The 16308-nt window shown below is 47.9% G+C and overlaps 1 protein-coding gene across 1 annotated transcript in view; it reads right to left on the bottom strand.

Annotated features, from left to right (window-relative positions):
- Positions 1 to 16308, bottom strand: part of sbf1 (SET binding factor 1) — a 51565-nt gene that overhangs the window by 9977 nt on the left and 25280 nt on the right. The window contains 17 exon segments of the mRNA XM_080518537.1: positions 1068 to 1204; positions 1418 to 1593; positions 2265 to 2392; positions 2485 to 2677; positions 3745 to 3818; positions 3919 to 4091; positions 5322 to 5587; positions 5687 to 5848; positions 5931 to 5999; positions 6083 to 6232; positions 6365 to 6477; positions 6966 to 7173; positions 7262 to 7360; positions 7932 to 8060; positions 8144 to 8257; positions 8678 to 8755; positions 14783 to 14896. Of these exon segments, the coding sequence (XP_080374663.1) occupies positions 1068 to 1204; positions 1418 to 1593; positions 2265 to 2392; positions 2485 to 2677; positions 3745 to 3818; positions 3919 to 4091; positions 5322 to 5587; positions 5687 to 5848; positions 5931 to 5999; positions 6083 to 6232; positions 6365 to 6477; positions 6966 to 7173; positions 7262 to 7360; positions 7932 to 8060; positions 8144 to 8257; positions 8678 to 8755; positions 14783 to 14896 (2383 nt within the window).

Genomic DNA, 16308 nt, shown 5'->3' on the forward strand with positions numbered 1-16308 from the left:
AAATTAAACATAGCAGATTGCCAATAGCCGATATCAATTACAGCAAAACCCACCAACACTGAGGCTTTTATCTCTGTTGATGAAGAATTCTATCGGTTATTTGCTGCTTCTGAGGAGGAACATTTTCCTCTGAGGACCCCCTCACTGTCCATTTTTAAATCTCGTCTTAAAACCCATTTTTATTCTTTGGCTTTTACCTCAGCGTGAGACTCTGGCTCTGGTTTTAGTGCCTTGGTTTTTTTTTATTGTTTTAACTTTTTATGTTTTGTTTATTTTACTATCTGATTGTTTTTATTGTTTCAACTTTTTTATTGTTTTAAATGTTTTGATTTTGCCTCTTATATTTTTATTTCAATGTACAGCACTTTGTCTCAGCTACGGCTGCTGAAAGCGCTTTATAAATAAAGTTGAGTTTTGAGGACGACGATGGTTCAGCTCGCAGGGCGGAGTTCCACGATGCACCTGAACGCACCGCCACCCAGGGAACCAGGTATTTACACAGAAAGCGCCGAGCGACTGATCTGAAGTAGTTCAGCGTTTGATTCCCCGGGAAACCAGTGTTTTTCAACCTTTTTGAGCCAAGACACACTTTTTTGTTTGGAAAATAAATACAGATTTCTTTTTTTTTTTAATAGTGCCTCCCTCAGTGTGAAACCTGGACCTGATGGATGAAGAGCTGAGATCCTGGTTTTCAAAAACTTCTCCATCACTGTCACTGACACAGTACTTTGATACAAGATGGTAGCAGGAGGTGGAGATGAACCACACTGACGTCTGTCACTTTACATTTCACCGGCAAAGTTCTGTGCTGCCCTCTAGTGGTGAAGAGTATTTATACATGATTACTCTGCAACACACTGTCGCTGTGAGAGCAAATGCTTTTAGAAAAAAATTTGAAATTGGATAATTTCCCACGCCACACCTGACGAGATCTCGCGGAAACACCAGTGTGCCGCGGCACCGTGGTTTGAAAAACACTGGTGTAAACGACCGACCACTGGAAACAGTTTCGTGGCTCCACTGCGACCGCGAAGCAGCATCTTGTCGTCCTGGAACTAACGGCTAACCTGAGATCTCGTCTTCGTCCAGCTCCGACTGGAAGCTGCCGCGGTTCTCCCACGTCGGCGCCGAGTACTTCTTCCTGGTCACGTACTGCCGGCCGATGGTCCTCTTGGCCGTCTTCACCAGGTGTTTGGAAAGCGTCCTGGAAGAACGCCACAGAGTCAACTTCCTCTTTCTGCCTCGAAACAGACCGGTTTCAAAACGCTGGGAATTGTGTGGTTTTCATGTGGGGCCACTAGTTGGTGCTGCTGTTTGTTTTCGTAACGACGCCACGCACATATACATTGTACAGAATGTCATGGGGGGGGAGGGGTCAGAGGTCTGTTTGGTGTAAAGGTGTGGGACGCCTCCTCACTTGAGTGACTGGTTCTTGTCCTTGACCTTGTGCTCCACCACCAGCTTGCCGGACTGACCCACGGTGAAGGCGAAGGTTCCCTGGACGTGCTGCGGGTAGCGCAGCTTGTGCATGTGCTTCCTGAACACCTCGGCCAGGTCGGACGCCACCTCCTCGTCGAAGGCGATTTTCATGAGCTGCACGCAGAAAGAGACAGAGATAGATAGATAGATAATTACTGTATTCATCCCTGAAGGGAAATTGTCTTGTTGCAGCAATCTGGTGCATAGGAATATTATAAAATACAATAGAATAGAAATAAAAATATTAAAATATCTGGGTATAAGACATAAAGTAAAACACAGAACGGAACATGGGCACTTAGAAATAAGCAGGAGATAAAAGCAAGATAAATAAATAGTAAGGTGCAGTGGCAGAGCCATTAGAAGTAGGCATTATATAATAATAATAACAATAATACAGATAATAACAATGTGTAATAGTGTATAATGCTCGTGTATAGTACTACTAATAATGGTAGCAATAAAATAACAATAAAAATATATATATCAGTAATAATAATAATAATAATAATACCAATGGTAATAGTATACTTGCACATGTCAAAATACATGTATATGTACATGCAACATGCCATATGAAATATATGATATAATATAAGTATCAATGTAATTTAGTCCAGGAGGTGATTGAGGCTCTGACGGAGGGAGAAGAGTTAAAAAGTCTTACTGCCGCGGGGAGGATCGAGGAGGTTTCATCTCCACTGTGTGTGTGTGTGTGTGTGTGTGTGTGTGTGTGTGTGTGTGTGTGTGTGTGTGTGTGTGTGTGTGTGTGTGTGTGTGTGTACCTGGAAGGTGCAGGACCGCAGCTGAAGCCCCTCCTGGACAAACTGATCCATGGTCAGCGTGACAGAGATTCTCTTCTCCTTCGTCAGAGAGGCGATGGGGAAGGAGCGAGTCACGATCTGCTCGCCGACTGAACACAGACACACACCGTGAGAACAGACACTCCCCCCCCCCCCCCCCCCCCCCTCCCCCACAGCTTCCTCTGCAGGAGTGACCTCTCACCCAGGGGGTCGGTGGGCGTGCCCTTGAAGATGAGGCGGTAGGTGGTGAGGAAGATGGCGCCCTCTGCGGGCAGGAGAGGCGGCCCGCCCATGAGGCCCGTGGCCTCCTCGCGGCCGTCCGGGATGAGGTGGACCCGCATGCCGTCCATCACCAGCTCCTCGCCGGGCAGCAGCGTCGGCCTCAGCAGCTTGGGCTGCAGCGGGGAGACGGCCGGACGGTCAGGGACACTGGTCATCTCATTCCTTCACAAACAACTGTTCCAGGCTCACTGATGCTGGTGCCAAATGACCAAAGAACGAGCACTTTTGGAAAGAGACTGAAGCATTTGTGGAGGATCATTTCACAGAAAACTGATCATTAGTATAAAGTGAATTCATACTGCAGAGTACTTACTAGCTAGCTAGCTAACTAACTAACTATCTCTTCACAATGGTAGAGCTGCAGGGTCCTGCAGTCAACTGAACATTTGAGAGGGAAAGTGTGAGCCACACAGGAAAGCAGCACTCCAACAGCAGTCTCATGCCTCCACAGCCATGCTGACGACCCCAACAGGCCGGTTCACCTTCCTTTAACTTCCTCCCACGTTTCTCATCAAGCCTCTAAAGGTCGTCAGGAGACGCAGCTGCGACGTCCACAGTCATGCAGGTGAGACCCGGCTGTGAATCACCGCCTCCTGAAGACACGGGGTCCTTTTAGAGACTGTATCTAGAACAGTCGGTCACTTTCTCTCTGGTTAACAGGGAGCCGCTCTGATTTAAAGGTTTCTACCCTTAATGACCGTCTCTGTGTTGATCACGTGGAACTGCTTTGATCACGTGGAACTGCTTTGATCATGTGGAACTGCTTTGATCACGTGGAACTGCTTTGATCACGTGGAACTGCTTTGATCACGTGGAACAGCTTTGATGGACGCAAAGAAGATAACAAGTTCATCTTATGTGCGTTGGAAGATTTGAAGACTCGCCGAGGAGAAACACCCGAGGCCCACTTCCTTTAAGCGTTTACGTCTTTGCTATCCCTTGCGCGGGGCCGTGACCCCCCCGCCCCCCCGACACACTGCACCCTCCACACTGAAGGCACGCTGCTCCGGAGAGCCGTCACCCAGCATGCACTGCTCTCCCCGGCCTCCACGTACCTGCTGTGGCGGCGCGAGCCTGAGCTGAGGGGATTGGTGGAGAGGGGTGGGGGCGTTGGGGGGGCCGGCGGGCTACCGGCGTGGCCTTTGTGGTCCAGCTGGATGTAAAAATAGGAATTGGTTACCTTTTGTATGGGAGGAAGTCTTTTACTCTCGCGGTGGACCGCGTCCAGGGTCTCGATGTGCATCTGAACGATGTCTGGGGAGAGCGAGAGCGAGGGTGAGGAGCGGCGGAGGAGGAGGAGGAGGAGGAGGAGGAGGAGGAGGAGGAGGAGGAGGAGGAGGAGGAGGAGCCTCACCTGGGATCATGGTGTGCAGCGCCTTCAGGTGCTCGTTGGTCACGCCGCTCTCGTTGCACACCTTGTCCACGAAGCGGTTGATGAAGCGCACCACCGAGTTGGCCACGTCCGAGCTCTCGGCGTCCTCGAAGCCGCTCTCCGTGTCGTAGCTCTCCGCCATGCTGCCCGCAATACTGACACACACACACACACACACACACACACACACACACACACACACACACGCCGCTGTTAACTCAACACGGCGGCCAGGAGACGATCGACTCAACAACCAGAGATTGTAAAAGGAGCCAAGAACGTTCAACTCACTAGCTAACGCTGCTCCACGACACTTTTTCTTTCCCATCTTTGTCTGAATATCATAATAGGAGTTCAGTAAATAAGTAAATTCAAACTAGACTTTCTCCCGAACTGTCTTTTTACAGTGTGAAACACCAATTTCACGGGGTAAAGATTTGTAGCTCTGCCAGTCAAGGTGCTGAGTAACGTAATAATGGTGACTAACCTGAGCAATGTGACCGTTGTAGATGTAACATCGCCAATAATTAGTGTGAAGGCAAGACGTTCACACTCTTGAGATTCTGTTTCTGTTTATTCTGGACGTTTTTCGAATCGCTAAAACTCTGGCAATCTTCACCCGTTCGTCACCATTCAAATAACAAATCGTGCAGCTTTTTCGGCACTTTCCGGCTACGTTCCGGCTTTTTGAAATCTCGTCAACTTTTTAAAAATATTTCAACTTTTGTGCCACTTTTTTCCAATGTTAACGGATGGAGACATTTTTAACGAGCTATAATTTCTTCAAATCTTCACCGATTTCAACCATTCGACTTTTAAACTGTTCAACTGTTTCAACTTTTAGCAACTTGTGCAACTCTTTGAAACTTTTAGAAACTTTTACAACTGACACTTTTTCAACTGTTTGACACTTATTCAACTTTTTGAAACTTGTTCAACTTTTTGAAACTTTTTCAACTGTTTGACACCTTTCAACTGTTTCAACTTATTGAAACTTTTTCAACTTTTTTCCACTTTTTCAAAGCATTCCAGTCTACCTGCCGCAGGCCGGCAGCAAAAAGCATTACAGTTTGCATTCACACGATCATGCATTTGCCGCGGGAAATGCTGATCATCTCGTGAGAGTAATTTTCATTTGACGGAGGCTTTCCCAGTGACACCCTGAGGGCCACATGGAGTAACCTCTTATCTCAGTGTATTTGGCTATAAAGAGAGATTATTCAGTTAAATACTACCTTAAATTGCGTTAAACCCTTTCAGTACAGTTTCTGGAATTCTGTCCTCTTTTCCCGAAGCGCCGTCTTAAAGTTTCCTTTGAATCAAATCTCCAGAAGCAAGAGAAGCAGTTCACGGGCGACCCTCTCCGACCCCGGGGCTCCGCCCACCTGTTGGTGACGTAGCTGTTGCTGACGCTCTCCACGTCTCCGAGGCCGGCGCTCCTGAGCAGCCGGTTCTTGCTGGTGTCGAGCGGCAGCAGCAGGTAGCTCATGCGGTTGGCGTAGTGGATGGCCTGGCTGAACACGGTGCTCTCCTCCTTCTGCACGCGCTCCGACTGCAGCTCCTTGCTGAGCGTGGGCCACAGCCGGCTCTGCTCCGAGGCCAGCTCCAGGGCGCCCACCTCCCGCCCGCCGCCCGAGCCGTCCTGCTGCTCCTGAGAGGGAACCAGTAGGGGGGGGGGGGGGGGGGGGGGGGTCACATGTGTGGTCGGACCCTCGCCAGAGTCTCCTCCTCCTCCGGGCCGGGAGCTCACCGGGTTGTCCTGCTGCTCGCCGTCCTCCGCCTCCAGGTACAGCGCTCGGATGTGGTTCTGCACGTCGCTGTAGAACATGGCCTCCCAGAACTGCATGTTGGTCCACACCATGTGCTCCTGCACGCAGCTGTAGGCGAACTGAGTGATGCCGGCGCCCAGTTTCTGTCAACACAAACCGCACCTCGTCAAGAAGTCCCGCCCCGGCTGGCGCTGGCAAAGCAATCGGGAGTATTTCCTGGCTCACCCTGCAAAAAGCCGTGACCAGAGGAAGGAGGGCGGCTGCGATCCCGTGTTCGTCCATGTGGGAGCAGTCCTGCAGAGAGCCAGAGAACACCGTGAGTGTCACGAGCAGGAGTGTGGTGGTGGTGTTGTTGTTGTTGTTGTTGTTGAGCTGACCTGCAGCGTGCAGTTCATCATGCGGACGATGTAGTCGAACTGCTGGTCGTCCAGCACGGCTCGGTTCTGCAGGACGTGCTGGTTGAGCTCCTGGGTTAGACAGACCCGCGCCGCCCGTCCTTTCAGCGCCCGCAGGACCGCCGGCATCAACTGGAACGACAAACCGGGAGGTTCCGTACAACGACTGGAGACGAGGGTCACGTGACAGAACTGTGACCGGACCAGGTCGACTCCTCCCGGGTCGCGATGCCTTTGGGAACCACACAAACGTTTCCGTCTTACCTTCTTGGCCTCCAGCATCTTGTTGTCGAAGATGTAGGTGATGCAGTTCCTGACCACCTCCAGCCGGCGGGCGCTGTTCGCCATCACGTTCCCGTTCCTGTCCACGATGTCTCCTGTGGAGACGGAGGCCGTGTGAGACGCTCGTTTCGCCACAGCAGCGTCGTCGTCAACAGGGTTTTACACTTACTGCCATAAAAAACAATCATCGGCTGCCCTCTGCCCACCCTCGAACACATCTCATCCTGCTGCCTCAGGAGAATCAGGTCCATCACCGCCCACCCCGCCCACCCCGCCCACCCCCTGATTGACCTGTTGACCTCTGGGAGACGCTACAGGTCAATCAAGTCCCGCACCAGCAGGCTGAGAAACTGTTTTTCCCCCTGGGCGATCAGGCCCGCCAATGAACATGGACACACTCACACAGATAGACTACCATGACCCCAACCCTCCCCCTCAAGAGGATCTCGCCGTGCCTTTGTGGCGAATCTCCTTCACCCTTGTATTTGTGCTGTGGGGCTTCAGCGCTTTGCCTTCACGCCGTTTTGCGGCGGTCAGGTTCGGCGTGGCGCCCGTCTCCTCTCGGCCCTCCTCACTCACTCACCCAGCGGCGGTCCGGACGGCACCATGCCCTTCAGCTCGGCCTTCACCACAGGAGGCGCCGTCTTGAGCTTGGCGGCGGCGTGGTCGATGAAGAGCTGCACGGCGACCTCGTCCAGCGCCGGGAAGGACGCCTGGGTCTGCGCGGCGCTCTGGCTGCTTTCCGACGGCCGCTGCACCTTGTGCATGGCTACGGCGGGGTACGGGTTCTCCTGCGGGGGGGGGGGGGGGGGGGGGGACACACAAGGCGGTGAGGACGGAGACGCACGTCTCATCCGGCTGTACGATCCGAGGACGTACGTTTTTGAAGAGCTGCTCGGCCAGCTCCTTCACGTGGTTCATGACTTTGTGTGGACACGCCTCCTCCTGCCGGATCCGCTCCACCTCATTGGCTACGAGCTGCAGTCCAAACCAGAAGAGGAAACCAGTCTCAGTTCAAAAGTCAGAGGAACGGTTCCCCAACATGACCCACAGAACATCTGATACGTCGAGAGAAGTCATTTTTAAGTGAAGTGGCTTCACACTGGGCAGTGTTCCTTCCAGAAAGTTCAGTCATTTATACAAATACCACAACACAGGCCTGCAAGGTCTCGACATGTTCTAAAGGTTTCTATATTTCTCTGACAGATAAAAAGCCAATGTCAGTAAAACACCCACAGATGACATCATAGTCTAGAAAAACGTTTTTTTTTAAGAAGTTCTCTTCCCTCAATTTCCTGTAATAAACCCCAAAAAAGCTCAATGAGCAAAATCACGACACAAAGTTTGAAAAAAAAAAAAAAAAAAAATGCATCAAAGCCAGTTTTACAAGCTTAATAACAGAATATAACTCTGTTATAAATTCGGATTTTTTTTAGAAGAAATACATTCAAATCCTGTGTCGGATAAGGGAAACGCACTGGAGCTCCAGTTAGAAGCTAGTTAGTTTATCCCATCTGCTCCAATTGCAGGAGGCGTGGCGTCGACTCACGTCATCAAAGAGGTCTGTGGACCTGTACGGAGGACCCCGCTCCGACACGAAGCCGGCGAACGCCATGCCGTCCAGCACCTTCATGAGGAAGTCGTCCTCGGACAGCGCGCGCTGGCCCAGGAAGGCCGCCTGCGGAAGAGCGAGTCAATGAAACTGAAACTGGAGCCCCGATCGGGGAGTTGAGACGCCGAGCGCCGCCGAGGCTCCTCTACCTTGTGGAAGCGGATGACAGGCTCTGGGTGAATGCGGATGATATGTAAACACCAGCGGTAGCCCTGGAAGAGCCGGGCGAAGAGCCACAGGAAGACTCCTCGGATCTCCTTGTCCTGAAACACACACGACGCCCACACAACCGATAAGTACCTTCAGATTGAAGAGCATGAAGAGATACGCCTCCACTGAAAACTTCATTAAGATAACTTGATCATTCAAGAAACAAGTGTTTTTATGTAAAAAGTTGTTTTTGGTCACAGATTTGTTTTCTAATTACCTTTAAAAAAAAAATGGTACTAACACTTAACCTTCTTTTGCCAATACATTTCTCATTTGTTCAGATATCTGAATGGTTTTGGTGTCATTTCTTCCCTTGTCTTTCCAGCTGGTGCCAGTTGTTCACTTTGGTCGACTTTTTAATTCTTCTTCACACACCTGCAGTTCATCCACTCACTCTCGTCATCCGGTTTGGGTGTAAACGTTCACTAAAACCACAAAAGGCTCAGAGATTTTGGTTGGAGTCTTTCCCCTACCTGGATCTTGAGCGCGGAGGGTTGGGAGGACTGTGGAGGGAATGCATGATCCGACACCTCCAGCTCCGGATCCAAAACCTGGAAATAAAGAACGCATGACGGTTACACTGAAATCAAGGCTGCAGGAGTCAATAGTGAGTGACCGGAGGCAAAACGTTTCCCGACTCAAACGTTTAGTATGGTCCAGGAGGCATCTGTTGATTCTCTAGGTCAGTGTTTTTCAACCACGGTGCCGCGCCACACTGGTGTTTCCGCGAGATCTAGTCAGGTGAGCCGTGGGAAATTATCCAACTTTACATTTTTTCTAAAAAAAACATTTGCTATCTCAGCCGCTGTCAGCTGTGAGAGCAGTGGGCAGAGTAATAATGTATAAATACTGTGGCGAGTCGAGATTCTTTTCTGTCAGCTGATCACCAGAGGCTTTTATTTTGACCTGAACACACGCAACCGGAACTTCATAACAGGATGACACTCCACACAACACATTTCTCACTCTTGGTTGCACACCAACATCCAACAAACCAAACTAGACGAAATAATTTACTATCTGAACCGAGGAACTAAAACACAACACAAGCACAAACCAACACACACAACAACCCCGACAATAACCCTCCATAACCTCCGGCAACACACAACCTGAACTCCCATCATGCCCTGCAGCGACCAACTCCGTGATGCTACAATACTCTTCACCACTAGAGGGCAGCACAGAACTTTGCCGGTGAAATGTAAAGTGACAGACGTCAGTGTGGTTCATCTCCACCTCCTGCTACCATCTTGTATCAAAGTACTGTGTCAGTGACAGTGATGGAGAAGTTTTTGAAAAGGAAGAATGTGAACCAGGATCTCAGCTCTTCATCCATCAGGTCCAGGCTTCACACTGAGGGAGTAAAGTTAAAAAAAAGTCCTTGCTTTCTGGATTTACTGGATTCCTGTTGATAAAACTTTGATGAGAAAGACTTTATATTGTTAATAGAGGCTACACAGTTTAACATTTTAACATTTTCGGGTGGAGGTGTGCCTCCAGATCTTTCCAAACAAAAAAGTGTGTCTTGGCTCAAAAAGGTTGAAAAACACTGATCTAGAGAAGTCGATCTGGTGAACTCACAATTCTAAAAACATCCCGCATATATCCGCCATTTTAATAACGTGTCATGGAGCTCATAGCTGCAATGCATTGTGGGAGTTTGTGTTTGTCGTGTTTTAAATGTAATTATTGGGGGGGGTATATTAGGTTTATAGTACTGGTAATGGTTGTGTTGTGTTTTTGTTGCTCGGTTCCTGGAGCTAGTTAGTTCATCTCGTTTATTAGTTTATTAGTTGTAAGTTGGCCACCGGGAGTGAAGAGGGTTCAGTGTGTCGTCCTGCCACGGTCTTCCTGTTGGTGTTGTCAAAATAAAAGAGTGACGTGCTCGTGTGGTGTAAAGTACAAGCTTTAGGGCCAAAGAAGCCTGATGTTTCATCACTTCACTCAACAGGTCTTGTTTTAAATCATGAATATCTGATATTTTAAACAGAAACTTGTACCTTGTTTGTTTTTATTGCGTGAAATGACGAATGAAGAAACTGACCTGTAAAATGTGTCAATAAAATCTTGTAAAAGAAAAATAAAAAGTATACGCGTGCTTCTTTGACTCCCCAGTGATGAGGTGAGGCTCAAAACGTGTTGTGTTCAGTGGGAAACGGGGCCAGATGGCGTTAAAGGCTGCGACCCCTGGTCCAGATGTTTACAGCTCATGACCCGTCCCCCAGTGAATCTCCACCAACAAACAGCCTCCAGGTGAGAAGTCACAACGCCGAGCAGCCGCTGACAGGAAGTCAACAACACGAGGGAGGATCCCTGGATTTCACCACAAACCCCCCCCCCCCCCCCCATTGCTCAGATGTGTTTTGTTTTGCGGCCGCTGGCCTCGGGCAGTGGGTCGGAGTTCAGCGTGTCACTGGGGGACTGGGACTCAGTCAGACACCAGGGGTTTGACGACTCCGAGGTAAACAAAGGGCAACAACACAACCTGATGATTAGACGAGGACGAGACAACGAACGGGACCAATGGGGGGACTACGGGGTTCTATTTGTGCCAAAATTCTGAGCGAGCGATGGGAAAATTTGAGCGCAAACAAATTAATTGTGCAAGCAACACTAAAAGCATTTTGAGGAAATACTTAAATTGCGCAAAGAAAAACTTGAGAATGTTCGCTCAAAAATCATTTCTGCGCTCAGATTCTTCCTCTGCGCTCAACCTCTCTCTCTCTCGCTCAAATCTCTCCACCTCCGCTCAAGTTCTGCTGTGCGCTCGCTCAAAATGTGCAATATTTAAAGTATAAATATGAAAACTGACAGAGGCTGATGTAAAAACACTGGATTGGCAAAAATGACATTGAAAGCCGCCCTTGGTCAGAATTAATGAATGCATCAGTGGAGGTCACATGACGCAACGCCTTTCACAATAAAGGTGTCCAATTTATGTGAAATGAGACTTTAGACACGTAAACTCAAAACAATTTCCAGATGATGACAAATTGTTTTAATCCTGAATAAAAATGCGAGATCCAGATAAAGGTGACTGAAGGTTGTTTTTTTTGCAAATATAATATCTGATTTCCTTTAATGTGTATATTTCAGAATAGACTGGCAAATTCTCGCAGGTACAAAAGGATCAAAAGAAGGAAAGACTTTAACATTTGTCCGTATCTGCAGTTTAACATGTGATGTTTGACTTGTTGGGCCTCCAGAGGTCAGATCAGGTTGATGTGGTTCCTCAACTGAAACCAGTTTGACGCCCCTGGACAAGAGTTTCAAAATGCCTCACCGATCACACACCAAAGACACACGGAAGGTCCTTGAGTCTTGTCCAGTGGCATTATGGGAAATAAACAGGAGGTTGGAGGTCGAGTTGTTCAGGGAACGATCATCAGCACCCTGAATAAACAAGGAAGTGACTAAATTCTGTAGTGTGCAGCGAGTCCATCAACCTGTTGCCACAGAGCAATCACTCTTTTATGAAGCACAATCGAGAGTGAATCACTGTGTTTGGGTCGTGACTCGCAAACACGCAGGAACGTGAGCGGACACAAGCGCTGACTCAGCATCGCAGCGCTGCTTCCATCACAGCTCAGAGAGTAATGAGGATACTCCAGATGGTCACGATTACTTTAGGTTTACGATGTTTGTGCTCAGTCGTTTTGCCAGCAGACGTTTCTCCAGTCTGATGATCTGAGAAAGAGCTCAGTCCTTCCTGGAAAAACGAGGAAAAGGAACTAACAGATATTGTCAATAAAACTAAATGGAAAAATCTCTACCCATTATAAGGAAATAGACATGAAAACTGTTAGAATGGTCATTGAGGGGAAATCTGAGCCACTAACATTCATGTGCAATTTATCATTTCAAACCGGTAAGTTTCCAGACAAAATGAAAATAGCTGAAGTAGTACCGCTGTGCAAGACTGGAGAGAAACACCACTTCACCAACGAGTTCTTTTAACATAAATAAATGATCATTAAACTAAATTCATGGTATTTGGCGATGGTGTCAGCGGTGTACATGCACAATCACAGGTCAACGGTGGGGAGAGAGAGAGAGAGAGAGAGTTCATGAAAATACATGTCTTGGTGTTATAACTGATAAGATAAATTGGAAGTCTCTTTACCAGAGACGGGGTTTAAAACCAGAGAGGAGATTTAAAGTTAAAACACGGAAGGTTTCGCACGACACTGAAGACTTTTAGTCTTTCTAGGAGTCAGCATTATTTATCTATATTTCTATTGATGGTTTGCGGTTGTTGTGGACTTGTTTTGTCTTTGTTCTTGTAAAGAAAATAGACATACACTTGATGCTAAATGTATATGTATATATATATTTTTATATAAAACACAAAGGTAACAAATGACTGATGTGACTAAGGGGTTGGACTAAATAAGCTCTGCTTCTTCCTTTATGAGTTATCTGTCACTTTTTGTTTTTGCTTAGTTTGTTTTGCCGTCATGTTTGTTGTTTGTTTGTGTTAGCTTCCCCTTGTTTGTATGTACCCACATGTCCAAAATAAACTAAACTTAGAAAATAAATAAACATGTGAAAGCTTGCACCTTGTGTCAAATACAGTAGTAATGGAGTTGTTTTTTTCTTTAGCAGCATTCTATTGCCATACAGTGACACCTAGTGGTCACGTATGGTCAAATACGGTATATTATTTGGCCGCATGGTGGCGCAGTGGGTCGTGTGGGGGGTTTCCTCCAGGACTCACTTGTAAAAGAGGCTACTGATCTCAACGTGGTTCTCCTGGCTAAATAAAGACTAAATCAATAAAATAATAAAAATAACAAGATACATCGTTATAAGCAAAGACTGTTCTACTATTGTAGATCTGTATCAATCCACTTCTGTTTAGTTTCAACCAGAAAAAGTGACGACGATGACGGCTGCAATGAAAGACGACGCGGTGATGAAAACACGTAATCCTTGACAAACCGATGAGCTTATTATTGGGATTATGTGACATTAAGGAATAAATTCCTGGCTTGAGAGTTTGAATTCAACGATTCTGCTCGTCGTCATGCTGGAAAACCCGCCAGTCATTTCATTGGTTCTCCCTGTTTGAGTCTTAAATCAAAATCAAAACACTTTTGCAACGTCCACGCAGCAAAACAATAAAACGCTTCACTTTAGTATTTTATGGTCGCTGTACAATCCTATAAAAGAAGCATGAGTGAATGAGGAGCGGTGGTTTACGACCGTGCAGCACGTGGGCAGCAGGAAGCGAGGGGAAGATCCCACTGGGAACCAAACACCCAGTTAACAGCGCATAACTGGGATTCACCGTTTACAGAAAATCCAGTCATACAGTTCCTGCAACAGTTCCTCTCTGCCGGCCAAAGCTGGGTGTGCCTCGCCACGCTGCGGAGACACACCTTCGGCAAACCGGCACTGCGACACGCAACCTCGTTTCTTGGCAAACGTCCAACGGAACCAAGCCACGTGTGATGTTCCCAGTCTCTGCCCAGTCGGCTGCAGGCTGGAAGTCACTGACACAGAAGTCAAGTCACTTAAAAAGAAAACAAATAAAACAAAAGAACAACCTGGTTGCTTCCCGTCCCCGTTACTACAAGCACCAGAGATTCTCTTCAAACGGGGTTAAAAAAAGAAAAGAGAAAAGGAAATAGACAGAAGAAGTCTAAAGTTAGTGGGCACGAGGTCGAGCTTTGAAATGTTTGTGAAATCAGCTTCTGCCGGGCAAAGTGGTGGATTACAAAACGACAGGCCGCCTGTTAATCCCCAGTGAATCCAGTAGATCGGTGGTCCCCGACCTTTTGATCACCGCGGACCGGTCAATGCTTGACAACGGACCGGGGGGTTCGTAGATTGTTTATATTCCGAATATAATAAACGTGATAATAAATAATAAAGAAATATATATTATAATAAAATAAATAATAAAAAAATACTCCGGGGGCTTGTTTTTTTAATCCAGGGTGCTTGGTCTCCAAGTGGCGAAGCAGTTTCGAAGGCTTCATTGCCTCGTTAGCCGTTAGCCGTTAGCGGGCTTGGTCTGTGGGAATCACCTGTCGCCATCAATCCATACTTCAAGTAGAACTCCTGGTACTGTCTGTTAAAAACTTTCTTTTTCTTGGAAGTTGCCGGCTCTTCTTCTGTCTCTTCACCCTTTTCCCCTTCCAAAAGAAACTTTCCAAAGACGTCTGTTTTTTCCCTCATTTTGCTAGCTTGTGGGTTAAACGTTTGGCGCTCAAGTGACCGAGATGTAACCGGGAGAATCCGGTCATTTTTCAAAATAAAAGCTTGTTCAGACTCGGATAATAAATACAACGGAAATAATGAATTATTTCTTGGGCGGCCCGGGGGTTGGGGACCGCTGCGGTAGATAATAAACACGCTGGTGCATTAACGAGCATCAGTCTCATTCAAACTGAATAAAGTGTCATAATCGATCTGAAAAAGGCGGATTGCAAAGGCCCCGGGACGAGGAAGCAGTGCTTCTCCAAAAGCTTCCTGGCACACGGAGCCATAAACGGCTGGCGGGGGAGTTACTGCCCGGTAGGACATGTGACTTCAAAGCATCCATCGGGGGGGGGGGGCGTGACACCTACCATGGAGAGAGCGGTCTGGGTCTGCTGGAGGAGCGGCTCGGGCAGCGGGGAGATGTGGACACACTCCGGGATGGTCACCGTGCCGCCGTCCAGGTCGGCGATGATCACGTCCAACTGAACACACACACACACACACACACACACACACACACACACACACACACACACACACACACACACACACACACACACACACACACACACACACACACACACACACACACACACACACACACACACACACACACACACACACACACACACAGGTGAACACAGGTTTTCCCGATAGCAGAGCAGCAGTCTGACGACTGAGACAGAGAAAGAGCTCAATCAGCAGAAGCTCATTCCGCCGCTATCCAAACAATAAACCACACATTTCAGTGTGGACGGACGGCGACCTCTGACCCCGCCTCCAGGCCTCGCTGAACACGGCCAGACATGTACAAGCGGGCATTCATTATACTCTCATCAGACTTTCATATTTTCCTTTGATTAGGAAAACGGCGACGCTGATCGTGGTCGTAGGTATAATCTGTCTTGACAACGTCTGTGAAGATTATTGTCAGAATGTGAAGGTAAGAGACGGTCGGTGCAGCAGGAGAGGCCGTTCGACAAGGAACAGGAGAACTGAGAGTTCACAAGGAAAATACCCGCAAATTAAAATGCGAGGAAACTCTGCTACGGTCAGATCGTCACAACAAGGTTTTCTCCCTCCGTCAGGTTGTGTGAGACACGTGAGCAAGTAAGCAAGCGGTTTCAGTAGTATCTAAGCTACACTGCAGTGGTGCAGAACTGACGAAAAGGTCCCGGGTTTCAGTCGCGGTTGCAACAGGAAGAACACGGTAACGAGAACCGAGTCAGCGAGGTTTCATATTTACTTCCCCAACGTCTGAGTTCGCTCGGCGTTTGTCTCAATCTTCATTTTTAACGTCGACACGAAGTTTTCTACTAGAGACTAATTCTGTCTTTCTTTGTGGATACAGTCCCGCTCCGACAATGGCGGGCCTGCATGGGCGGGCCAGGAGGAGGAGAAGCCCTCTGCTGATGAAAGTCACTGGCAGCTGTACATCACCTCCCCCTGCTGGCAGTTAACAACCCCATCCTTCGTAATTCTATTAACGTTTGCTGACAATTTCACTTTGATCTCCTAGAAGATGAGTCGGTTCAGTCTTAAAAGCGTCTCGCATTTCTTGCTCCTTCAACGCAGGACGAGGGATGGTAAATCGCAATCACCTCATTATTCAGAACAAAATTCCTTCCTTTGAACTTTTTCTGATAAATACAATTTGCCAGCTTCTTTATTTTCTTCAGATATTTGCAGGTGAGGGTCAATGTTGAGAGTTCAACGTTTCCTGCTGGGGGTGGACAGCTTAATGCCTTTTCAACTTTGTTGGCAAGACGCCTGATGCTTCTGGAGTGTGGGGGGGGGTGTCACACTGAATTAAAGAAGCTATTTCATCTCCAACTGGAGAAATTTTGCTTCGGCTTGAGAGGTTCAGAAAAAAAATGTGTTAACGGGGAAGGTT

This window comes from Blennius ocellaris (genome assembly GCF_963422515.1).
Source record: "Blennius ocellaris genome assembly, chromosome: 22".
NCBI classification, from domain to species: Eukaryota; Metazoa; Chordata; class Actinopteri; order Blenniiformes; family Blenniidae; genus Blennius; species Blennius ocellaris.